This window comes from Trachemys scripta, chromosome 11 (genome assembly GCF_013100865.1).
Source record: "Trachemys scripta elegans isolate TJP31775 chromosome 11, CAS_Tse_1.0, whole genome shotgun sequence".
Lineage (NCBI taxonomy): Eukaryota > Metazoa > Chordata > Testudines > Emydidae > Trachemys > Trachemys scripta.
In genome coordinates, this window is record NC_048308.1 from 27,105,392 (window position 1) to 27,125,496 (window position 20,105).

General features: G+C 38.8%; 1 protein-coding gene across 2 annotated transcripts in view; it reads left to right on the top strand.

Annotated features, from left to right (window-relative positions):
• The window catches only part of GALNT13 (polypeptide N-acetylgalactosaminyltransferase 13), a 342,638-nt gene that overhangs the window by 126,030 nt on the left and 196,503 nt on the right, over positions 1-20,105 (top strand). For both annotated transcript variants that reach the window (XM_034785889.1, XM_034785888.1), the window contains one exon: positions 9,819-9,987. In XM_034785889.1, the coding sequence (XP_034641780.1) occupies positions 9,819-9,987 (169 nt within the window). The remainder of the gene's footprint in view (positions 1-9,818; positions 9,988-20,105) is intronic.

A 20,105-nucleotide genomic window follows, 5' to 3' on the forward strand; every position in this document is an offset into this window, starting at 1 on the left:
TGCCAAAAGCCCACACTTCTCCAGGCTGCCACAGTTGCAATCAGCAGAGGTACCCAGGTTGGAGTCCCTGTGGTAAAAGATAAATAGTAAGGACCCAAAGCTTTGGAACAGACTCTCCCCTTTGTCCAAAATAGCCCCAGTCTATTGACCTTCAGAGCATACTGCAAAGACCATTGTATTTCCTTACAGCTACAGAAAACAAAAGACTCTAATGGGAGATATTAAAGATTTTAAATTGGGGTTTTGCTATTGATGTTTTTGTTGGTGTTTTTTTAGATGGCCGAAGAGGAGGTCTAAGAACATTTGGAGCAAGGGACAGGCACTCCATTTTTAATGGATGTGTATAAATCAAAATGTCTGATTTCTTAAGAAGTATTAACAAGTAAAGTAAATACAGGCACCATCATTTAGGATGTCATGATTCTTCAATATTTTTTTTTCTAGGTACATCTGACACACATACTAATATCCATCGCATGGTTAACCATGCAGTGCCTGACAACCTATCTGCCCTTTCTTTACACCATATCTTGCCAACTTCACATACTTTCTTGGTTTGCCTAGCTTTGCATCCTCTTGTCAGCAGTTACAAGTCTTCTCACTGCACACAGTTATAATCCACATAAAGGTCAACAGAAAACGTTTACACTTTCTTTTTAAAACCCTCAGAGATAGATTAGGATCACTTGACAGGTAAGGGTCCCTGGGTTTATAGTGTGGTGGTTTTTTTTTTTTTTGGGTGGAAAAAATAAATGTTAATATAAAAATGTGTAGTTCATATTATACACATAAAACACAGAAGCATTTTGTGAATTTCACTACACTCCAATATTCATTTCCAGTTTCTTCAAGGAATCTTTATTGCAGTGTGTGGCAGGGGAAGCCCTAATCAGCTCCTGCCATTCCAGCCCCAATCAGGGGAAATGGATTGGGGCTGGGCAACTAACTAGGACTGGCCTGGAACTGGCCCCACCTGCCAGCCTCATTAAAGGGCTAAATGCTTGGGAGGAAGTGAGTCCGGGGGGTGGATGCAAAGACTGGGAGGGGAGAGTAGGCTCAGGAGACTGCTACCCTGTTGCCACTGAGGCCTGTGCTAGGACAAACCTGTAAATAACTTGTAAATAGTTGGAGCTTGGTGATGGGGAACAGACACAGGAATAAAAAGCACAGGTGTTGCACCAGCTTGGAGTGGTCCTGACTCATTGGGGAATGGGGGCCAGGAGGCTGAACCTAGCAGGGTGCGGTGAGCACCCCATTACACAGTACCAACATGCCCTTTTTGATGTAGATACTGTGTAGTAGATGTTTTGCTGTGCAGAAGTTGTATACATTGTGTGATCATTAAAGAAAATATTTTTCCACACTAGTGGTGAAATTCTGTGGGAAAGAATATGCTGCCATTTTACCTTTAGGGTGGAAAATGTCTGATCTAAATCTTACGATTTTTAGAAGTGTTGATAACCCACAGGTCCTGTTGACTTCAGTTCAACTTCTGGGTGACACTTCTAAAAATCATGCCCTTCCTTCTGTAAACTCTCAGAAATATAGGCCATATGTTTTTCATGACTGTGTTGTAGCAAATCAAAGGCTAGGAACTTAACAGTTGTTATGCTGCACACCATTGCCACTCGGGCCTCAGAATAACAGTGGGGATAGTATGTAGTGTTGTAGCCGTGTTGGTCCCAGTGTAAAGAGACAAGGTGGGTGAGGTAGTATCTTCTATTGGACCAACTTCTGTTGGTATGAGAGAGAGAAGCATTTGAGCTTACATAGACCTCTGAAGAAGGTCACAGCTAAATAAAGGGTGGACCAGATTGTTTAGCAGAAATAGTTAACACATTTCAAGGGACCATTCAAGGTGAAGCAGTCCATTAACACTCCTCCAGTCATGGTGGAGGGGGAGCAGTAGATGGGAAGTTGGAGGACATTAGTGTAGATTATAATAAGCCATAAACCAGTGTGTCTATTTAGTCCACGATTTTTAGAGTGTAGCAAAGTTATGAATTTAAACTCCCAGGCTCATCTTTTGAAAGTTTTGTGCAGGTTTTCCTTTGAGGAAGAGGACTGAAAGGTCAGATATAGAATGATGGCTTTGTGAAACGTGTTCCACTACATCACCTGTGGATGAGATGGTTGTCTGTCACTTTTCTGTGAGTTCATTCAAGAACATAGTAATTGTCTCATAGCAACTAGATTGGTGAAATTGGGGCATTTAGTGCACCAGATGAGGTCACCACATGTTGTGATAGGCATGTGTTGGACCCATGGATCTTGAAAGGAGTGTTGTGGGGGGTGCTGATCATTGTAGCAGTGGAGATATGTCTGCAGAACTTGCATCTGTTCTGGCAGGGTCTGGTGCCACTTTGAGTTGGTGTCTGGGTCTGAGGGGAGCTTGCTTCTGATGATGAGCCTGGAGAGATTGGTGTGGTGTTTGAAGGTCAGAAGAGGGGGCTCAGGAAAGATTTCTTTTAGGATGTTTTTAAGGGAGGGACACTGGAGGACTAGGGAAAGGGAAATTAGGAGAACATTAAAGAGTAAACTAAATCGTGTTAATAACTAAATCATTTGAATAGTTTGGGAATAAGGCAAATGGGCTTAATGGTTCATTGCCAATCAACTATGCATGACATCTGAGTTTACTAGTAACTCAAACTTTTGCTATCTGGACTTATGAAGTTCAAATATATTCAAAAGTTACATGCTTGGTTTCTGGGGCGCAGTTGATGATCTTTCTGCTCTAATAGTGCCCCTCGCCCAACTGATAAACGATGTTGCCTTACTCTGGGAGGAGTCTTCTCACCCATTCTGCTTGCTGATAGAAATTGTTCTACGATATTGATTGTCTAGCAGAAGATGCCATCTTGAGGACTACAGTTCATGTCTACTGGATTTGATACAGTCAGGGATTATTTCTTACAGACACTCTGGGCACAATCCATTTGCTCAAACATGAGAGAGAAGATAGGATCCATTTTGGAGCCGTAATAAAAATAGATTTTTCCTATGTTACAAATGCATCTGATTTAGACTATATATCCAACTTTATTTTAAAAAGTACTAATGAATGGTGGTTTGTTGAAATACATTTTATATCTTACATAAAGATTGAACATGGGCTGGCTTTGTGGCATTTTAACCACAATAGAGCTATAATTCTGCATGGCAAGAATGTGTTATCTAAGGATGAAATTTAATCTATTTTAGTTACAGTCACAGCATGAGTACAGACTCTGTAGGAAGTTATTTAGCTTTGTAGACCAAAAGCTACAACATAGCAAAATCTCCTTTTGAAGTTTTACCCCGATGCACTTCAATGAATAACTGTAGAGCAACAACAGATTGTGGTGGTTCTCCAGCTTGAAGAGTGTATAGTTCAAGCTTTCAAGAATGAATCTGTGCCTTATTTGTGCAAGCCTGTTCTGTGCCTTATTTGTTAATTTATAATGTTCACAATGGCAACCAGAAAACATTGTTCAGTAGTGTACCATGCTATTGCCATGAAATTCCTGGATCCATCTGCTGATGCTGCTTGGGGGAAGCTGTTTTGTATTGCTGGACCCTACCTGTTAGCACAAATTGCTGTTAAGTCTGTATTATCAAGTGGAAATCAACTCAGGGATTTCCACTACTTGTTAGTTTAAATACTAAGTATTACTCTTCCTGTTAGAGCCTGGTGCTATGAAGTAAAATACCCTGTCACAGCAGATAATGGAACAGATCCCACAGATTGTATTTAACTACATTTTAATAGGAGGTGAGCTTCTGCAAGGATAGGTATCAGGTCACTGCCAGTGACTATATCAATGATAGGGCTGATCAAAAGTTTATCAACTGGTTTGAGCTAAAGAAAAATTTTCATTAAATTTCTGCTTTCTGCAGAATTCTTGTCAAAAAAAAGCAACCTGAAGACCAAATACCTCTCAAGTGAAATATTTCACTTGAAAACCAAAATATTTTGATTCAGACTTGCTGCCACAGTGCCTAATGGGAACTGTAGTTTGGTTGTCTTGCATGAGCATGGCTCCTCAATTGGAATTCATTTCTCATGCTGTGCCATGGGATTCCCATAATGTACCATCCTCCTATCAAAAATGGAGACTATGGGACTTCATGGGAGGTGCAGTTCAACCAGTGGCATAAGGCACTACAGCTCCCATGAAATACTGCAGCAATATTTCCAAATTGAAATGTTTTGGATTTCAGCCAAAGTGTACATGTGTGTTTTCTGTTTTGGGTTTTTAAACCCAAAAGTTTAAATTTCCAGCCAGGGGGAAGAGGAAAGTGGGAAACCTCTGACCAGCTATAGTTTATGGATGATGTAACTTTACTGTGTTAATCATGGATTTATGATGATGATGATTGATTTAGTTGGTGTTGGTCCTGCTTTGAGCAGGGAGTTGGACTAGATGACCTCCTGAGGTCTCTTCCAATCCTAATATTCTATGATGCTATGTCCACTGGGCTTCCTACAAGCCTGAGCAGACTCAGTCTGATCTGGGTGCCTGTTCAGTTTATTATGTACTCTCTCTCCAACAAAGCTGCTTCCTCAGTGTTCACTGAACATTAGTTATGAAGCTGATCACATCTCCAGCAAGGAAACACTGTATAGTTCATATAGTACAGTACCTAATCTACTGACTGGAACAGCCATGTCAACTAGGTACAGGTCCTAAACTGAAAGGCTTCTCTGCCAGGTAGATTGCATATTTCACTCCAAAGCATAATTGATTTAGTTGGGGTTGGTCCTGCTTTGAGCAGGGGGTTGGACTACATGATCTCCTGAGCTCTCTTCCAACCCTAATCTTCTATGAGTCTAATAATGAGTATCTGCTGAGAACTACAAACCTTTGTTGAAGTGTTAGCATCATTTCCTCTGGCCTATTTAGAAGTATTGTGGACCAATATAGGTCCATTTCTTAGTTTTATTTTAATTTTTCATGGGGTGGAGGCAGAAAACATGGGTGCCTCTTTCTGGCCTGACTGCCTTGCAGAAGGGGATAGGGACAAACTTCCTCCCTAAAAAGCAACAGAGGGTCCTGTGTCACCTTTAAGACTAACAGAAGTATTGGGAGCATAAGCTTTCGTGGGTAAGAACCTCACTTCTTCAGATGCAAGTAGCACTACTTTCTTACCCACGAAAGCTTATGCTCCCAATACTTCTGTTAGTCTTAAAGGTGACACAGGACTCTCTGTTGCTTTTTACAGATTCAGACTAACACGGCTACCCTTCTGATACTTCCTCCCTAGTTTCAACACACTTGTAAGGAAGACTCTCTGCTATAGAGAGGAAGGCGACCACGGGCATGTGGAAACCAGCTATCTGGCCAGGTATATGCCCTACCCACCTCTCTTGTGGCAAAGGGATATGAACACTTTGAAGACTTGCTACAACATATTCACTCTGCCATTTCCCAAGATAGCCCTACTCAGACTGGGGGATTCATCCTCTCCTCCTTTCCATTTATGCTACAGTTGTGGGGATAAGGCAGTTTATCTTGCTTCTTCCTTTGCCCTGAATGTTTTCCTCCCTTGGTTTCTTAAGTCTTGCTGCATTCTACGGCCAGTTTCATGCTGCTGTGTAGAGCAGGGGTTCTCGAACTTCATTGTACGGCAACCCCCTTCTGACAACAAAAATTACTACACAATCCCAGGAGGAGCAATCAAAGCCTGAGCCCTACTGCTCCAGATGGGGGGAAAGGGAGAGGGCAAGGCCAAATCCCAAGCTCCACTGCCCGGGGTGGGGTGGGGTTGGCCAAAGCCAGGGCTTCGGCTCTGGGAGGTGGTGCTCAGGGTTTGGCCCTGGACCCCAGCAAGTTTGACAGCCCTGGCAACCCCATTAAAACAAGGTCCCAACCCATAGTTTGAGAACCATTGGTCTAGAGAAAGGCCTATACTCTCTGACATCTTCAGCAAACAGGTGACAGAACTTATTCCAGTAAGAAGGGTGGGAGGAAGAGATTCCGAGGCTGTGTGTAAAAACTGTACCCTATTACAATTCTTAAATACATGATTAGATTTTAAGTGTCTGGCCCTCATTTTTTTTTTTTTTTTTTTTTTTCTCCAAAAAGTGAGGGCCAAGGATACAGCAGTGCTTCAACATTAGTGGCTACCATCATAAATATTTTACATGCTTTTTATAATGCAGTGGGATGTTTAAAGCACGATGAAAAGTTAACAATAAATAATGTGGCTGCTGGTGGGGTGAGATTGCCAAATGCTGCTCAGGGAGACCTAAAAGAGCAGAACAACATACATGATGACTACTCTCTCTCTTGTGGGCTAGATGTATTTTTCAAGGTAAAACCCAATGATTAGGAAGAATATAGAACACTATAATTTCTTATCATTCCTTCCCCAGAGTCAGATCCAGAGAACCAGCAACTGCCCAGACTCAGAAAAAACATTTTATAAAATGTCAAATGAGCATTTAGTAGCATTTCTGGTGCATAGTGTATTTAGCTCTAGGGAGGATGCTGCTGACCCTGATGCACGTTAAACAGTGAGTCTGTCATATACACATAGGAACAGGAAGCTTTATGGAGCAGACCTAAAATTTCAGAATCACCACTTGCAGTTCTAAAGTGGCCCCAGTTTTAAGGATCCCTCTGATTTCATTTTAGGCCCAGTCACAGTGAAACCTAATGTAATTCTTCCTCTTGTAATGTATAAATGTGCTGATATTGATCAAAATAGCCATAGATGGATTCTTTAAAATGAGTTGTACTATATTCTTTGTTCAATTAAAGTGTAAACTAGAACTGGGGAGACAAGATTTCTGTGGTGTGGTCAAATGCTATGTACATTATCTGTAGTCCATAATATATATAAAAAAGCCAAACTTCTAAGCTCATTTCTATTAAATTCACCTAATAAGACTAATGTCTAATTTGTTTAGTTAACCCATCGTTCTCTAGTCTGCTCAGAAGTCCTTTGTCTCCTGTGGAACAATCATGATTTGGAAAGGCTTTTACAGGTGTTTGTTTTCTTTGTTGCAAGCATAAGCAATTTTAATGAATAATTGGCTACAGAGGCTCTGATAAGTAACAGCCCCCCTCCAGGCATTTATGCTCTGAATTTTTTTTTTTTTCCAAAACCAATCCAGTTCATTCCTATGCTAAGGAACTGAAAACATGAACAGACAAACGGAAATGGGAACCTTTTGAAAAGTAATCCACTGTATTCTCTGAAAAATATTGGGAGATCCATGTGGATATTGAAATACTGCACAGCCTGCCGAGGAGGAAGTCATGATTCATGAACTTAATTGGCAAGCTAAGCATGAAGATAGTTTGGTTGTATGTACTGGCACACAATATTTCTAAAAACCCCTATTAAATTCTGTGAGACTTTTTTCCATGTGGGCACAGTCCTATGCAAAATGGGAATGGTTAAACTTCCTATAGTAAGGATATTATCACTAAATTGTATAGACTTCTAAATTATTTCCGTAGTTCCTATAAAAAGATTTAACTCCCTTAACCATTCCTGCAATTGTGGGCTCCTACCCCCATAACACGTGACATATACCAATATCTGTTTTTAAAAGCATTTATCTACACCAGTTTGTGATGACTTGCATAACTCATTTGTGGCTTTGCCAGTTATGAGAAATGCAGCCATGCCAAACTCATTCTGATTATATCTTTATAGCAGATCACACTCTCATATATTCCATTTTTCTCTTGGTAGACTTCCTTATGCTTCAGGGAATAAGCTAAAGTGGACGGATCTTTAAAGATTTTGCTTTTATTGATTTGTGTCAGATTTTAAATGACATGGTATAAATGCTGTTTTTTATGCTCATTTACCTACACTTAGTTGTTAGCAGACAGTGTTAATGCTTCCTAGTTCCATTTTTATTACATTCATATTTTTTCAAGCCAAGTATGGATGGAAATGAACAGGAAATTGAGGACCAATATTGTATTATACATTTCTGCAATTTAATGTGGAAAACTGGGTTGTTGTGTGTTTTTTTTTTTTTTTTTTTTTCCCCCCCCAGGATCAGAAGCTAATCGGTTAGTACAATTATATCCTTCAAAAAACTTTGAGTGAGTTCATTGTGGTCAATTGGTTTTGTAATGGTTTGCAGGACTGTGTTCTGTCACAATTAATACAGTTAAGAAAGAGTGTACTTTTTTCTATTATTATGGTTTAAATATTTCACATGGGAGTGTGGGGTTCTCACAGATAATTCTCAGGTTAATGCTGTCAGTGGACAAGCACATAGATCATGCTGCCCAATTTGAGTTCAATAAGTGGGACATCCTTTAGGATATCCCCTTAAGCAGTCTATTCATAGGAATGCTGTGGAGACATTCCTGGGATGAAATCCTGATCCCATGAGTTTCTTGGGAGTCTTGCTATTGACTTCATTAGGGCTATGATTTCACCTCCGGCGAGTGAGACCTGGCTCCTGCCTCTCCCAGAGGTGACATCAGTGCTTCAGAGAAGGGTTCCTCTCCTTTGCTTTTGGTACGGTTTCCTGAGATCCGGCTTTTTTGGGGTTGCTGATCAAAGCAGCTTCTTGCTTGTTTTCTCCCCCTCCCCCCCACAAGCAAGCTGGACAACTATGCCCCCTGCACACACCACCTCCACTTAAAGGTGAGGTCAATCTCAGGTTTAGGAAACCATTTTTAATAAAAATATGGCTTGATTTCAGATTTTAAACAGTAACTGAAGTTTTTGTTTAAAATATTTCATTTGTTTCTTTTATTCTGGGAAATGGGTTCTGAGGTTGTGTGACAATGTCTGGGCAAATTATGTCACACTAATATCTCTGGGTATTTTCTGATTAACTTTAAGAACTGATACAAACTCTTCCTTCACCAAACCTTCAAAACAAACCAATCCATTCCTGCAATCAAATGCCTATGCAGATTTGATTGTAGGATCAGGGCCACCGTGGCAATGTTTTTATTTGATTATCCATGTCGTTGTTGTCATCAGTTTAATCTTGACACTGAAGATCTAGCAATTTTATTATGCTGATTGTTTTTAAAAGAATGCTCTTGTCTTGTGGATTGATTTAACATGCAAATAATTAGTAATAATTTTCTTGGAGATTTATTTTTTCATTTAAATACACATTGAAGGTACATAGTGAAATTGATTGTACTTATTACATTGTTTTTCAGCAGGATGTTCCTTGCCACTCTTTTGTCTTGTATAATATGATGATGTAATTATAATCTCAAGTTCAATATACTTTTTATTTTGATACTGAGAAACTTAGAAAACAAATACAGCACATTTTAACCTATGTCTGATGTACAAATACCTCTCATCAAATATATTATAAATATATAAAACATGTATTCTAAGACTGTACCGTACTGTAGCATAATTCACATTGGGATAATGTAGATATACAATCTTCTCGCTTTGGGATTGGTTTCTTTATGGCTAGAATATTTAGTAGCATGTGCATAGCAGTTAAAGGTGATTTTCACTGGGAATATGATATTGTGACACATAATTGTTGTTGCTCACTGTGTGTGTGTGTGTGTGTGTATATATATAATATATATATAAAAATATGATTCATTACTATTATATGTGGTCACTGCCAGAAACCAGAAGTTGGTGCAAAAATGTATTTGAAAATTCTAAACTTAAAAAAAAAAAAAAAAAAAAAAAAAAAAAAGTCTTGATTCAAGTTTAGGTCCAGATATGGGTGAAATCTCAGGCTGGAGTGCAGACTTTTTATTTTTGTCTAAATTACCCCATGTTGATAGATGACATAAGTCTCCTATTAGTGCAGAATGAAACCAATACACAAATATTAAAAGTGGGTATTTTGTTATCTTGTGTTACAGCTGTTATTTCAAGAAACCAAGAAGGACCTGGAGAAATGGGAAAGGCTGTGCTCATTCCCAAAGATGACCAGGAGAAAATGAAAGAGCTGTTTAAAATCAACCAATTTAACCTTATGGCCAGTGACTTGATTGCACTTAACAGAAGTTTGCCAGATGTAAGATTAGAAGGGTGAGTTTGTAATGCACTTTGTAATTTTCAACACATATGGCTCAAAAATCACACTATGAGCCATATTTTACCAATATATATTTGCCTGGGATTCCTAATTGATTTCAGGGCATGATAGGGCTCAATATTTGATAGTATAATACTTGATTATTTTCAGTGGTTGGTTGAAGAAGCTGTTTGAAAACATAATGATTTATCTTTTGTATTCCCGTACTTACAAAATGCCTGTCAATGGCAATGGAAGTGTGTGGGGGGGTGTACTGAGGAGAATTAGATGTCAATCACATTTTCTAATGTGCCTTTTTATTTGTGTGTTTTTTAAATTGCTATCAGCGGACAACTGTGGCATGCACTGAGCAATTTATACAGCACTCAGTTACCAGCTATAGTACCTCAGGGAAAAAACAGTCTCTCTAATAATTCTGATTGAAACATATTGGGTGAAGATTTAACATGTGTATGCTTAATCAGAATCTTACTTTTTTTTTTTTTTTTTTTTTAAAAAGGTAGTTCTTACTATTTCCAAAGGCTAGAAAGATGTCCTGAGAAGTCAGTAACAACATTTTTTCTCCAATACCATCTCTAAAGTTGTCTTCTAATACAGAGTTTTATGTATTAAAAAATGTTAGTGTTCCACATGATGTACCGGTAGTTTATGAAGTACTGTAAAATGTCAGGTTGCATCAATCACTTTAGCTATCTAATGTGTGTCACATCACTGGGATCATAGTTACTTTTTTTCCCAAGGGGTACTTCTGAATATGTTATGAAAGTGTCTGTATTTACTATCTGAAAATTCATAGTCATTATGCACATAGATAGCTCCTAGCACTAATGGTAGAAAAGTAAATTATCTAGAGACTGCATGATGTCTTACATCATAAGATCTTTGTAAAGTCCTGACTGTTCTGATTACTGTAATTTTTATGTTACAAAAAACTTGGCTCAAATTTGCCATCATTACAAAATTGTCTTGAGGAATTTTCTGTAATGTGCTGGCTTTGTGGGTGTCAATGAGTGTGTTGCCCTCAAGTCGTAAATCCATGTAGCGGCTTTGAGATCTACAAGTGTCAGTACCGCAGCTCTCCTTCATTTCAAGAGGCCTATTTTTAATGGAGTCAAAGGACAAATGTGCCATCCATTGTGCTCTGTGTGTATGTGTGGATAGACATGTGATTTATAGAATAATTGTCAGTGTATGTGGTGCTACAAGTTGTTGTGCCAAATAAAATTCCTCATTCATTGCTGAATGTCATGGTTCAGTGAAAGGTAGAAAAAACTCCATATGGTACCTGACCAACTTGGGCAATGGTGTATATAGGAGAGGATAGGAGGAAGAATTCTCTCCTGTCCCCCTAACATGTTTATGTCCCTATTTCCAGGAAATAATGGAGTTACTGCAGCATAAGCAAGGCTCTTCATTTTCAGTTTTTACCAATTTTTCCTGAAAAATTTCCAGGTTTAACAAAACCTTTTATTCAATAGTTACCAAATTTTGGATCGCTCAACTACATGAAAAATTGGATTAAGAAAATCCAACATATGACATTGGGCAGGTGTGTGTGATGATAAAAAAATTAGTCTATCTGTTAAAGTAAGACAGTGTCATGGAAGATACATATATATGCACATATGCATGCACCTCAGTGCTTGAGTCCTAAAAATAGAAGTGCTGGAACTCCCTGGACCCAGCTCCCTGCTCCGGAAGGAGAGATGGCAGCCTAGTAACCTGGGAATCCTAAGTAATAGAGCTGCCATATCTCTTTCTGGAACGGGCCTGGAAGTGGAAGAGGTGGAGAAGGCAGCATGAGGCGACTATGCCCTTCCTTCCTCTACCTCTTCCACTTCTGAGGCCACTCTTCTCTATTCATTGCTTTATTTCTCTCTTGTCCCCGATATTTACCCGGAAAACTGAAGCACTGATTTTTTTCCCCATTTTTAATTTTTTTTTGTAATAAACAACACCGATAAATTCCTGGGAAATCTTAAACAAATAAAAACCAAAAACGAAGGGCCTTGGAGCATAAAGCTAATGTAATGGAGTGGAAAATCAGTCCCCTAATTTCTTAACTTCATTTTTTGGATATATAAAAAAATACTTTTTTTTTTTTTTTTTTTTTTTTAAAGGCTCAGTCCTCCTAAAGAGGTTTTCAACTGAAATTACATGCATGAAGGATTGACATTAGGGTCAAATTAAATTTTACATATGTTGGTATCTATTTAAGGATAGTTGTAGATTGCTGTCTGGAAATTGAAATCTGGGAAGGCCCCGGGGCTTTGTAACCTCACACCTGAGTTACTGAAGACAGATGAGAGTATTGTTGTACCATGTCTGCACAGATTCTTCCAGACCATCTGGCTCACTAATATCATCTTTGACTGGAAGAAGGGTGGTGTTCTGCCTCTCGTTAGAAAAAGGCAATAAGGCTGGGTGTAATTGCCACTGTAGATGTATTATGCTCTTGTCAGTCCCAGGGAAAGACTTTGCTTCTGAGTTAATGTCCTGAATCAGTTCTGAACTTTGTGGCAAAGGCACAAAACTTGGTCATTCCCCTATTGACTAAATCTTTACCATGAGACAGTTTTTTGAGAAGATGCTTGAATTCAATAAGCCATGTGCAGCACTTTAGTAATAGACTTCAATCAAACTTTGATTCAGTGGATCAGGTGAGCCTGTAGGATTTGATGACGTGACTCAGCATCCCTGGGAAGATAACGTTATTAATAGAGTTCTATAATGAAATAGAAAGCTGTGTTTTGAGATAATGGTAGATACATAGCATGGTTTCCTGTTTCCATGGGAATTCGAGGCTACGTCCTATCGTAACCTTTGTTCAATATTTGGTATTGATTGGCAGATGGATAAGCTAGAGGAGGCAACTGTCGGTGGTGCTGAGCTGAACATCATTTTGCTTTGATACCTTGAATACCTTGTCTTATTGGTTCAATCTGTGAATCACTGTAGTTGATAGCTGATCTGGTAGGGCCAGAACCAGTACACTTTGGTTTGGTTATCAATCAGACAGAAGTAAGTTCCTGAAGGAGTAGGGTGACCAGACAGCAAATGTGAAAAATCGGGGCTGGGGGGTAATAGGAGCCTATATAAGGAGAAGGCCCAAAAATCAGGACATCTGGTCACCCTATAAAGGAGACTTTGACAATAGATTACAACCAGCTCAGTATTAACCTGACCAGATGGCATACTGATCAGATGGCAACTGTTAAATACTTTGGCAGTGTTGCAGACAGTGCTGGAGTGCTTGAAACTTGTAGACGCTCATATAGTAGCAGCCAAGTTCCAGTCCGTTCAGTGGTCTCTGTGGAGATGCCATGGCATAAAGCTTACCACGAAGATGTGGATTGATAGAACCCTGGTTATACCAACTTGATTGTATGACACTGAAACATGGGTGTAGAGGAAGGCTGAAGAATGGTGGATTAGTGTTTTGATTCTTGTTGGCTTCATCAGCTGCTCCATATTAAGTGGCAGGACAAGATCAGCAATAAAGCTATCCATAGCGAAACCCAGTGACCGACATAGACTGAACAGCCAGCCAGTCTTATGGACCTAGCTAGAGATCAGTCTGGGTAGTACTTGATCTGCATGAGGCTACAACCTTTTTGGATTTGCAACGATGATGGATTGGTTTTGTGTATTTGTTTTTGTTTGGGGGCGGGGGGGGGGAGGATAAATCTTGTTTTGGTCACTTAAAACATACAGAAATATGGGGCTGGCTGACCTTTATCTTCCCCTTTCAATTCTTTAGTCCTCATCTGTTCTATATTTTGCCACCTAGATACTCTGATAATGGCACACATATCAAAAATGTAATAAATTGCTAAATTTGTTCTCTCAAATGACTTCCAAAGTGGATCCCACTTTTACCTTATTATTGCTGGACCTTCCATCCCTATATAGACACTTTCTGATAGGCTACTCTTCTCTCTCTACCTTCTCTCTAGCTCTCCCTTCCTTGACAAGGACTTTTCTTTTTTTAAATGATAAGATTCTGAGTAGTTAAAAATCCATATGCATGCCTGATCTCACATGCTTATTTGCATATAAATATAAAATGCTTCTGTTTTTTAAGAAACATACTAAACGAGCAACTGAAAGATAAATTAAACATTTAAGTATTAAATGTGTTATGTATTCCATGTTTTGTTTTGGTGTGGGAATTATAGGGTATCAGCCACCACATGAAAGCTACTATCTGAACAGATAAGGAAGGAAGATAAAGCTTGTCTAAGTAGTTCATCTACCCTAAGGCTCATCATTCTGCAAGAGTGTCAACAGCTGGCATATAAACAGGATCATTTCAGTATGTTACTTTATCTTCCCTAATCCTTCAGTATTCCCTGAGAACAATATTCATTAGTCAAACTGATTGGCTGGTACTTATTACTAATAATTTAGTGCCTGATTCTGCAAATGCTCAGACACATGAGTAATGTGAGTACTCAGGAGTTGATTTACTCATGTGAGTGTTTGCAGGATTGATTACTAGATTATTCAGGAAAAGTGTGAGGCAAACTAAATTATAAAAATACCAATTTTAAATTATTTCTCATTTAAAAAAAATCACGTTCCTAAAATATCATGACCTACACTTAACTCTCAATTATTTTAGCTGACAAGACATTTTTCAGATAAATGAAAACAATTAAATACACACATTGTCAAGATGTCTAAATCTCCAATTATGCATGCTTTTAAAATTGAATCTTCACTTAGCATAAATTGTCCTGCTTATATATGTTTGCTTTAAACATTAACTTCTCCAGCTCTGAGTGGAAATTTAAAATAAAACAAGCAACTCCCCCAGGCCCCACAACACACACACCACTGCTATTAGGGTAAGTCTCTTGCATAAACCATGCATGTATGCATCTCCTCGAAGTGTAGTCATTTGAAAGTCAGCGCAGGAAACAGTTATGACAAAGTTGTATCAGTATTTTTTCCCTACAAGGCAATATTTCTGGTGATTGTGCTAATTTTTAGCAAACCTTAACTTGTACAGTGATGTCTGCAGTTATTGTCTGCACATGCAGATGAGCTTTTGTGGTGAAATTAGTCCTAGCATAGTGGATTTTTTTTTTCATTGCTCAGAGCTGAAAAGATCCATTTATGAAAACCAAGGACCTGGTTCTCCACTGCAGTGGTGGTGATTTGCATGACTTGGTTTGTGGATATATATTTTGGTGTACAGAATGTAGAGTTGGTGTAGAAGTTCCTACACCACCACCCAGCCTAGATTTGGTTTAGGGAGCACACTGGATGAAAGAGGCCATGTCTGGAATGGTTTACCCTCCACTTCTTCCTCACAGCTTTGGCAGCTGACACAACTTGGAGCCCAAATCAGACTGCTCAAATGTACACCAGAGATCAGCCTGGGGGTCACAAAGGTTAGCTTTGCCATGCAAAGCTGTGCCATGCAGTTTTCAGGTCTAACCAAGGATCAAAGACTGAATAGTGTAGGGGTAGGCAACCTATGGCACTCGTGCCAAAGGCAGCACGCAAACTGATTTTCAGTGGCACTCACACTGCCCGGGTCCTGGCCACCGGTCCGGGGGGCTCTGCATTTTAAATGAAGCTTCTTAAGCATTTTCAAAACCTTCTTTACTTTACATACAATAGTTTAGTTATATATTATAGACTTATGGAAAGAGACCTTCTAAAAATGTATTACTAGCACGTGAAACCTGAAATTAGAGTGAATAAATGAAGACCCGGCACACTTTCTGAAAGGTTGCCGACCCCTGGAATAGTGTTTATAAGTGTAACTGAGAGAATATTTCCGTGTAGGAAATTTAGCTTTAAAAGAGGAAAATGTAAGACCCAAAGACTTCAGTGCCCTTTTGAAAGTTTGCCTGTTCTCCTGTAAAGCATGACAAAAATAAATTTTTGTGAAATAGGATGAAATTTACAATTTAGTGGATAGCTACATTCTGTTTAAGGGAAATGAAGCATTCTGTTAATGCTATATGAAATGTGTCTAAATGCATTTCCAGGATCAAAAGAAAGTGGGTTTTTTTTGTCATCTGTCTGAAAGATGAAAAGTATTGAGAGAGAGGAAAAACACATTCCATTTTTCTTTCTTCAGACAGATGCTTTCTGTACACTGTGTCTTTAGCGAGTGTTAAATTGTTTTCAATGCCAACTTACAATACTTTGTTACTGAGGAGGAATATAATTTCATGGTTAATATAGTAAGCATATGACAGTAAGACATATTTGTATTGACATGGGAGATATAGGCATACGTCTTATTTGCATTGGGTGTTGAAGTTGCCCTACCTGCTAGATTATAAAAGCAGGCTTTTCCTGTGAAAATCCAGTGTTTTGTAAATTGCTGTTACCATGGCAACATAGATGAATAGGGAATAAAATGTTCTTGTTGCACAGGTTACCAAGAGTGATAAGTTTGTGTGTGTACATCCTAAATGAAAGTTTCCACTGTCCAAAGTGCCATTCCTACCATCCTTGTATCTAGGGTAGAGTTACTGAGTTATGTGTGACAGTGAACTGATTTATTCTGAACACCTGCAAACAAGGTGGGCCAACAGAAGAAACTTGATACAAAAAGTCCTGTTTAATTCTCATATAATAACCTGATTCTTCATTCATGGTATAGTTTTATTGCAAAAAGCATCAGCTCCTCGACTTTTGGCCTGTTGAGAAATGGAAATATAAAGAAGGCAACATGTAGGGTGGCCAAGTTTTTCCCCCCTCTCCCCCCCCGGTCCCTTTATTGTATTTGTTCAGTTCCTCAATAGGCTCTGTTCCTGTTGTGGTCTAAGCTAGAGTAAAATGAGGCAGTTGCTGTTGCTGCAGGGTTCGATATTTTTGTCAGAGACAGGCTGTTGGTCCGTATCTGATACCTCTATACAAAGTAGAACAGTTTCAACAGGAGAGACTGAGAAATCCACCCCAAAATAGCAAATAGCCTGGTGATCAGGGCACTCACCTGGCATGTAGAACACTGGGCCTCAGGTCTCTGCTCCACATCCGGCAAAGTGGGGAGTTGAGCCTAGGTGAGTACTCTAACTACTAGGCTGTTAGGCATAAGGGTTAGGGTGGGAGGACAGTGGCGTCTCCTTCTCTTTTGAGACAGGACATGCATATCTCCAGGAGAGGGTTCACAGCTGTGAATCTTGAGCAGAAGGAGGCAACTCCCACTGGCCCAGGGTTAGGTGCATAACTCCCTTTTTTGGGGAGGGAACTCAGGGGGCTTAAATCATATCCTCTTCTTGCCATTTCCTACTGCTAGCTCCCTGCTCAACTTGCTGGCTCCTGTGAATCCCTTTCTTAGAAGTCTAACTCTCCCTATGCATTGGATAGGAAACCTGGGTGTCTAACTCGAGGCGGTGGATTCCACTGGGTGTCAAGGCACCTAAACATTAGGTGTAATACTAAGTCTGAATCCCCTTTGTGGATTCACCTCTGTGTGTCTTGTACGCTCTGCAAAGTGTTTCTCAGTGAAAACAGCACATATCCTTTGAATTTCTATCCTGAATTGTCATCTTCAGAATTTCTCTCTTCCAAGTCTGATTTGGCACACATACTAGTATGACATCTTGAAAATTAGACTAATTCACCATAGAAAATCACGATTTTCATTTTCTTTCTAAGAATTGTCTCAAGCAGCTTAAAATAAATCACCGTTAATCTCTCTATTGATAAGCCTCTGACAATAGACTCTGAAGAGTATTCTATATGCTGTATAACCCATTAGAGTTGGATTTTCTCAGCTTTTTAGGTTCATGTGAATTTGCTTCTGATTAAAAAAAATTAATATGAGAACAAAATGGCAAGGCTTTTATTTTTCTGCTCTGGAAATGCTTTCGTTTGTAGGTGTAATCTCAGATGGTATTGTGTATTACTTTCTTTATATCCTTCATTTAAAAACCACAACATTTTGAGCATTGTCTGAAATAAAAATATTCCAAGTCATATTAAGGTATTATGAATATGTACTATCATCTGAAATTTCAGAGCTTGAAAACGTTAATAGCCTGTGGTCAAACTGACTGTTTTGTTGGCTGACCTTAACATTCGCTTTAACACAGCCTCTGAATATTAAATTTTTTTTATCAGAACTTCTCATGAAAGAATGATAATACATAATAACCAATAAATTTTTCTGAGCCATATGGTGAATGAATGTTCCATCTCACTTTGGTGTTTCTGAAAACTGCAAGAAAAATTACCATAGAATTGATAGAAAGCTAGTCACAATGTTAACTATGGAAACTCTCTCTTACAAGCCCAATTTTGAATTGACCTTTTAACTTCTCCATAACAAAACTAATCCATTTGAATTTTTTCATACAGGCTTCTCAGCCAGAGGGGACATCCTTTAAGAATTCTTAGTGATCATTGGACAAAGCACTGTGGAGGAATCAGAGGCCTGTCATTTTTTTGCAAGTCATTTTTGTGGCTGTTTTTGGAACATAGTATTTCAAACATTCTTGGCTAAGAAATTGCATTTTTGATTTATTTTGCTTTACTTGACAAGGATTTCTTTTTTTAAAAAAAACCTACAATATTCTGACTTTTTTTTCTTTAAACTACCAAAGTTGTTCTTAAGATTTTATTTTCCTCCTAAAGTGATAGCATTAGGATTATAGATATACAATCTGATCTAAGTATTTTGTCTAGATTTTTTTTTTTAGCCTTGACTCAGTTATCACAACTAGATAGGTCCTTAGGTGTTTGCAACCAATTAACAGGAATATCCAGTTAAAATACTCAACTTTTCCAATATTGCTCATTGTGATGCAAAAACAACATGTTTGGGTTGGGTTTTTTTATTTTTTTTCCATGTCCCAGCTAAATACATTGAATGGCAGCTTGAAAGCCTGCCCCTTGCTTCTGACGTTTATAAACAGAAGAGGTAACGGAGAGCTTCCAATTTGATTTCAAAGATCAGGAAGGAGGATTTTAAGTAGCGCACACTTTATATTTTCAATCTGTATACTTCCCAAGTCTTTTTTGTGATGGAAATCTTTGCTATCTGAACCAACCTATTAATTACATTGACTGCATATCTAATCAGCTACTTGGGGAGGCGGATTGTTATTCGGCACATTATTCCATAGCTCACTTAATATTCTTTATTATTTATTTATTACTTGAAAACCAATTTCACAGCAACGTTTACAGGAATTTGCTGCTTAGTTGATTGTATAGTTCACATACTCACAGGGATTGTCCATTTAGTAAGGTGCATTAAAGTTGTTTAACATAAGGATCCCAATTACAGATACCACAGATCTGTGGTAAAGTGACCAGTGGTTTCCAAAATGTACTTAAAATTACTTTCTGTGCATATTTCTGTTGTTGCTATAGCTTAGAATTATTTACAAATAAACATAATGTCAGTTCATGGAACTACTTTTCCTTATTGTGAAATATATTCACATTCCTTGTAGGGTAAGTGTGTGTGGTAGGCAGTATACAAAAAGTATCTGTTTACCACTACTTTTGGAGAGGGGCTGGTGGGGGAGAAGAGAGGATTTGGTTTTGGGTGCTTTTGTCTTTATCTAAATCATTGTACTGGGCTAAGTTCAGCCCCCATGGTTTACATTGGCTTTTGACAGTGAAAATCTGGATGCATGGTCCCAGTGGAGGAAAGCATTCACTGGGGGTAGTGGCAGCAGCAGTCAGTGACTGCAAGCTCCATTCTGCTGGGAAGGCTGTAGTGCTACATGGTAGCATGAAAATGCCTTCAGTACCTCAATACATGTTTGCGGGGGAAAGTGTTGATGAAACCTGTAGGTTAGCTGGCTGTTTGTCTAGGAAGGGAACACTTGGCAGGAGAACCTTCACACAACTTAACACTTGGATAAACTGTTCTATGTAGTAGTGACAGGTTTCAGAGTAGCAGCCGTGTTAGTCTGTATCCGCAAAAAGAACAGGAGTACTTGTGGCACCTTAAAGACTAACAAATTTATTAGAGCATAAGCTTTCGTGGACTACAGCCCACTTCTTCGGATGCATATAGAATGGAACATATATTGAGGAGATATATATACACACATACAGAGAGCATGAACAGGTGGGAGTTGTCTTACCAACTCTGAGAGGCCAATTAAGTAAGAGAAAAAAACTTTTG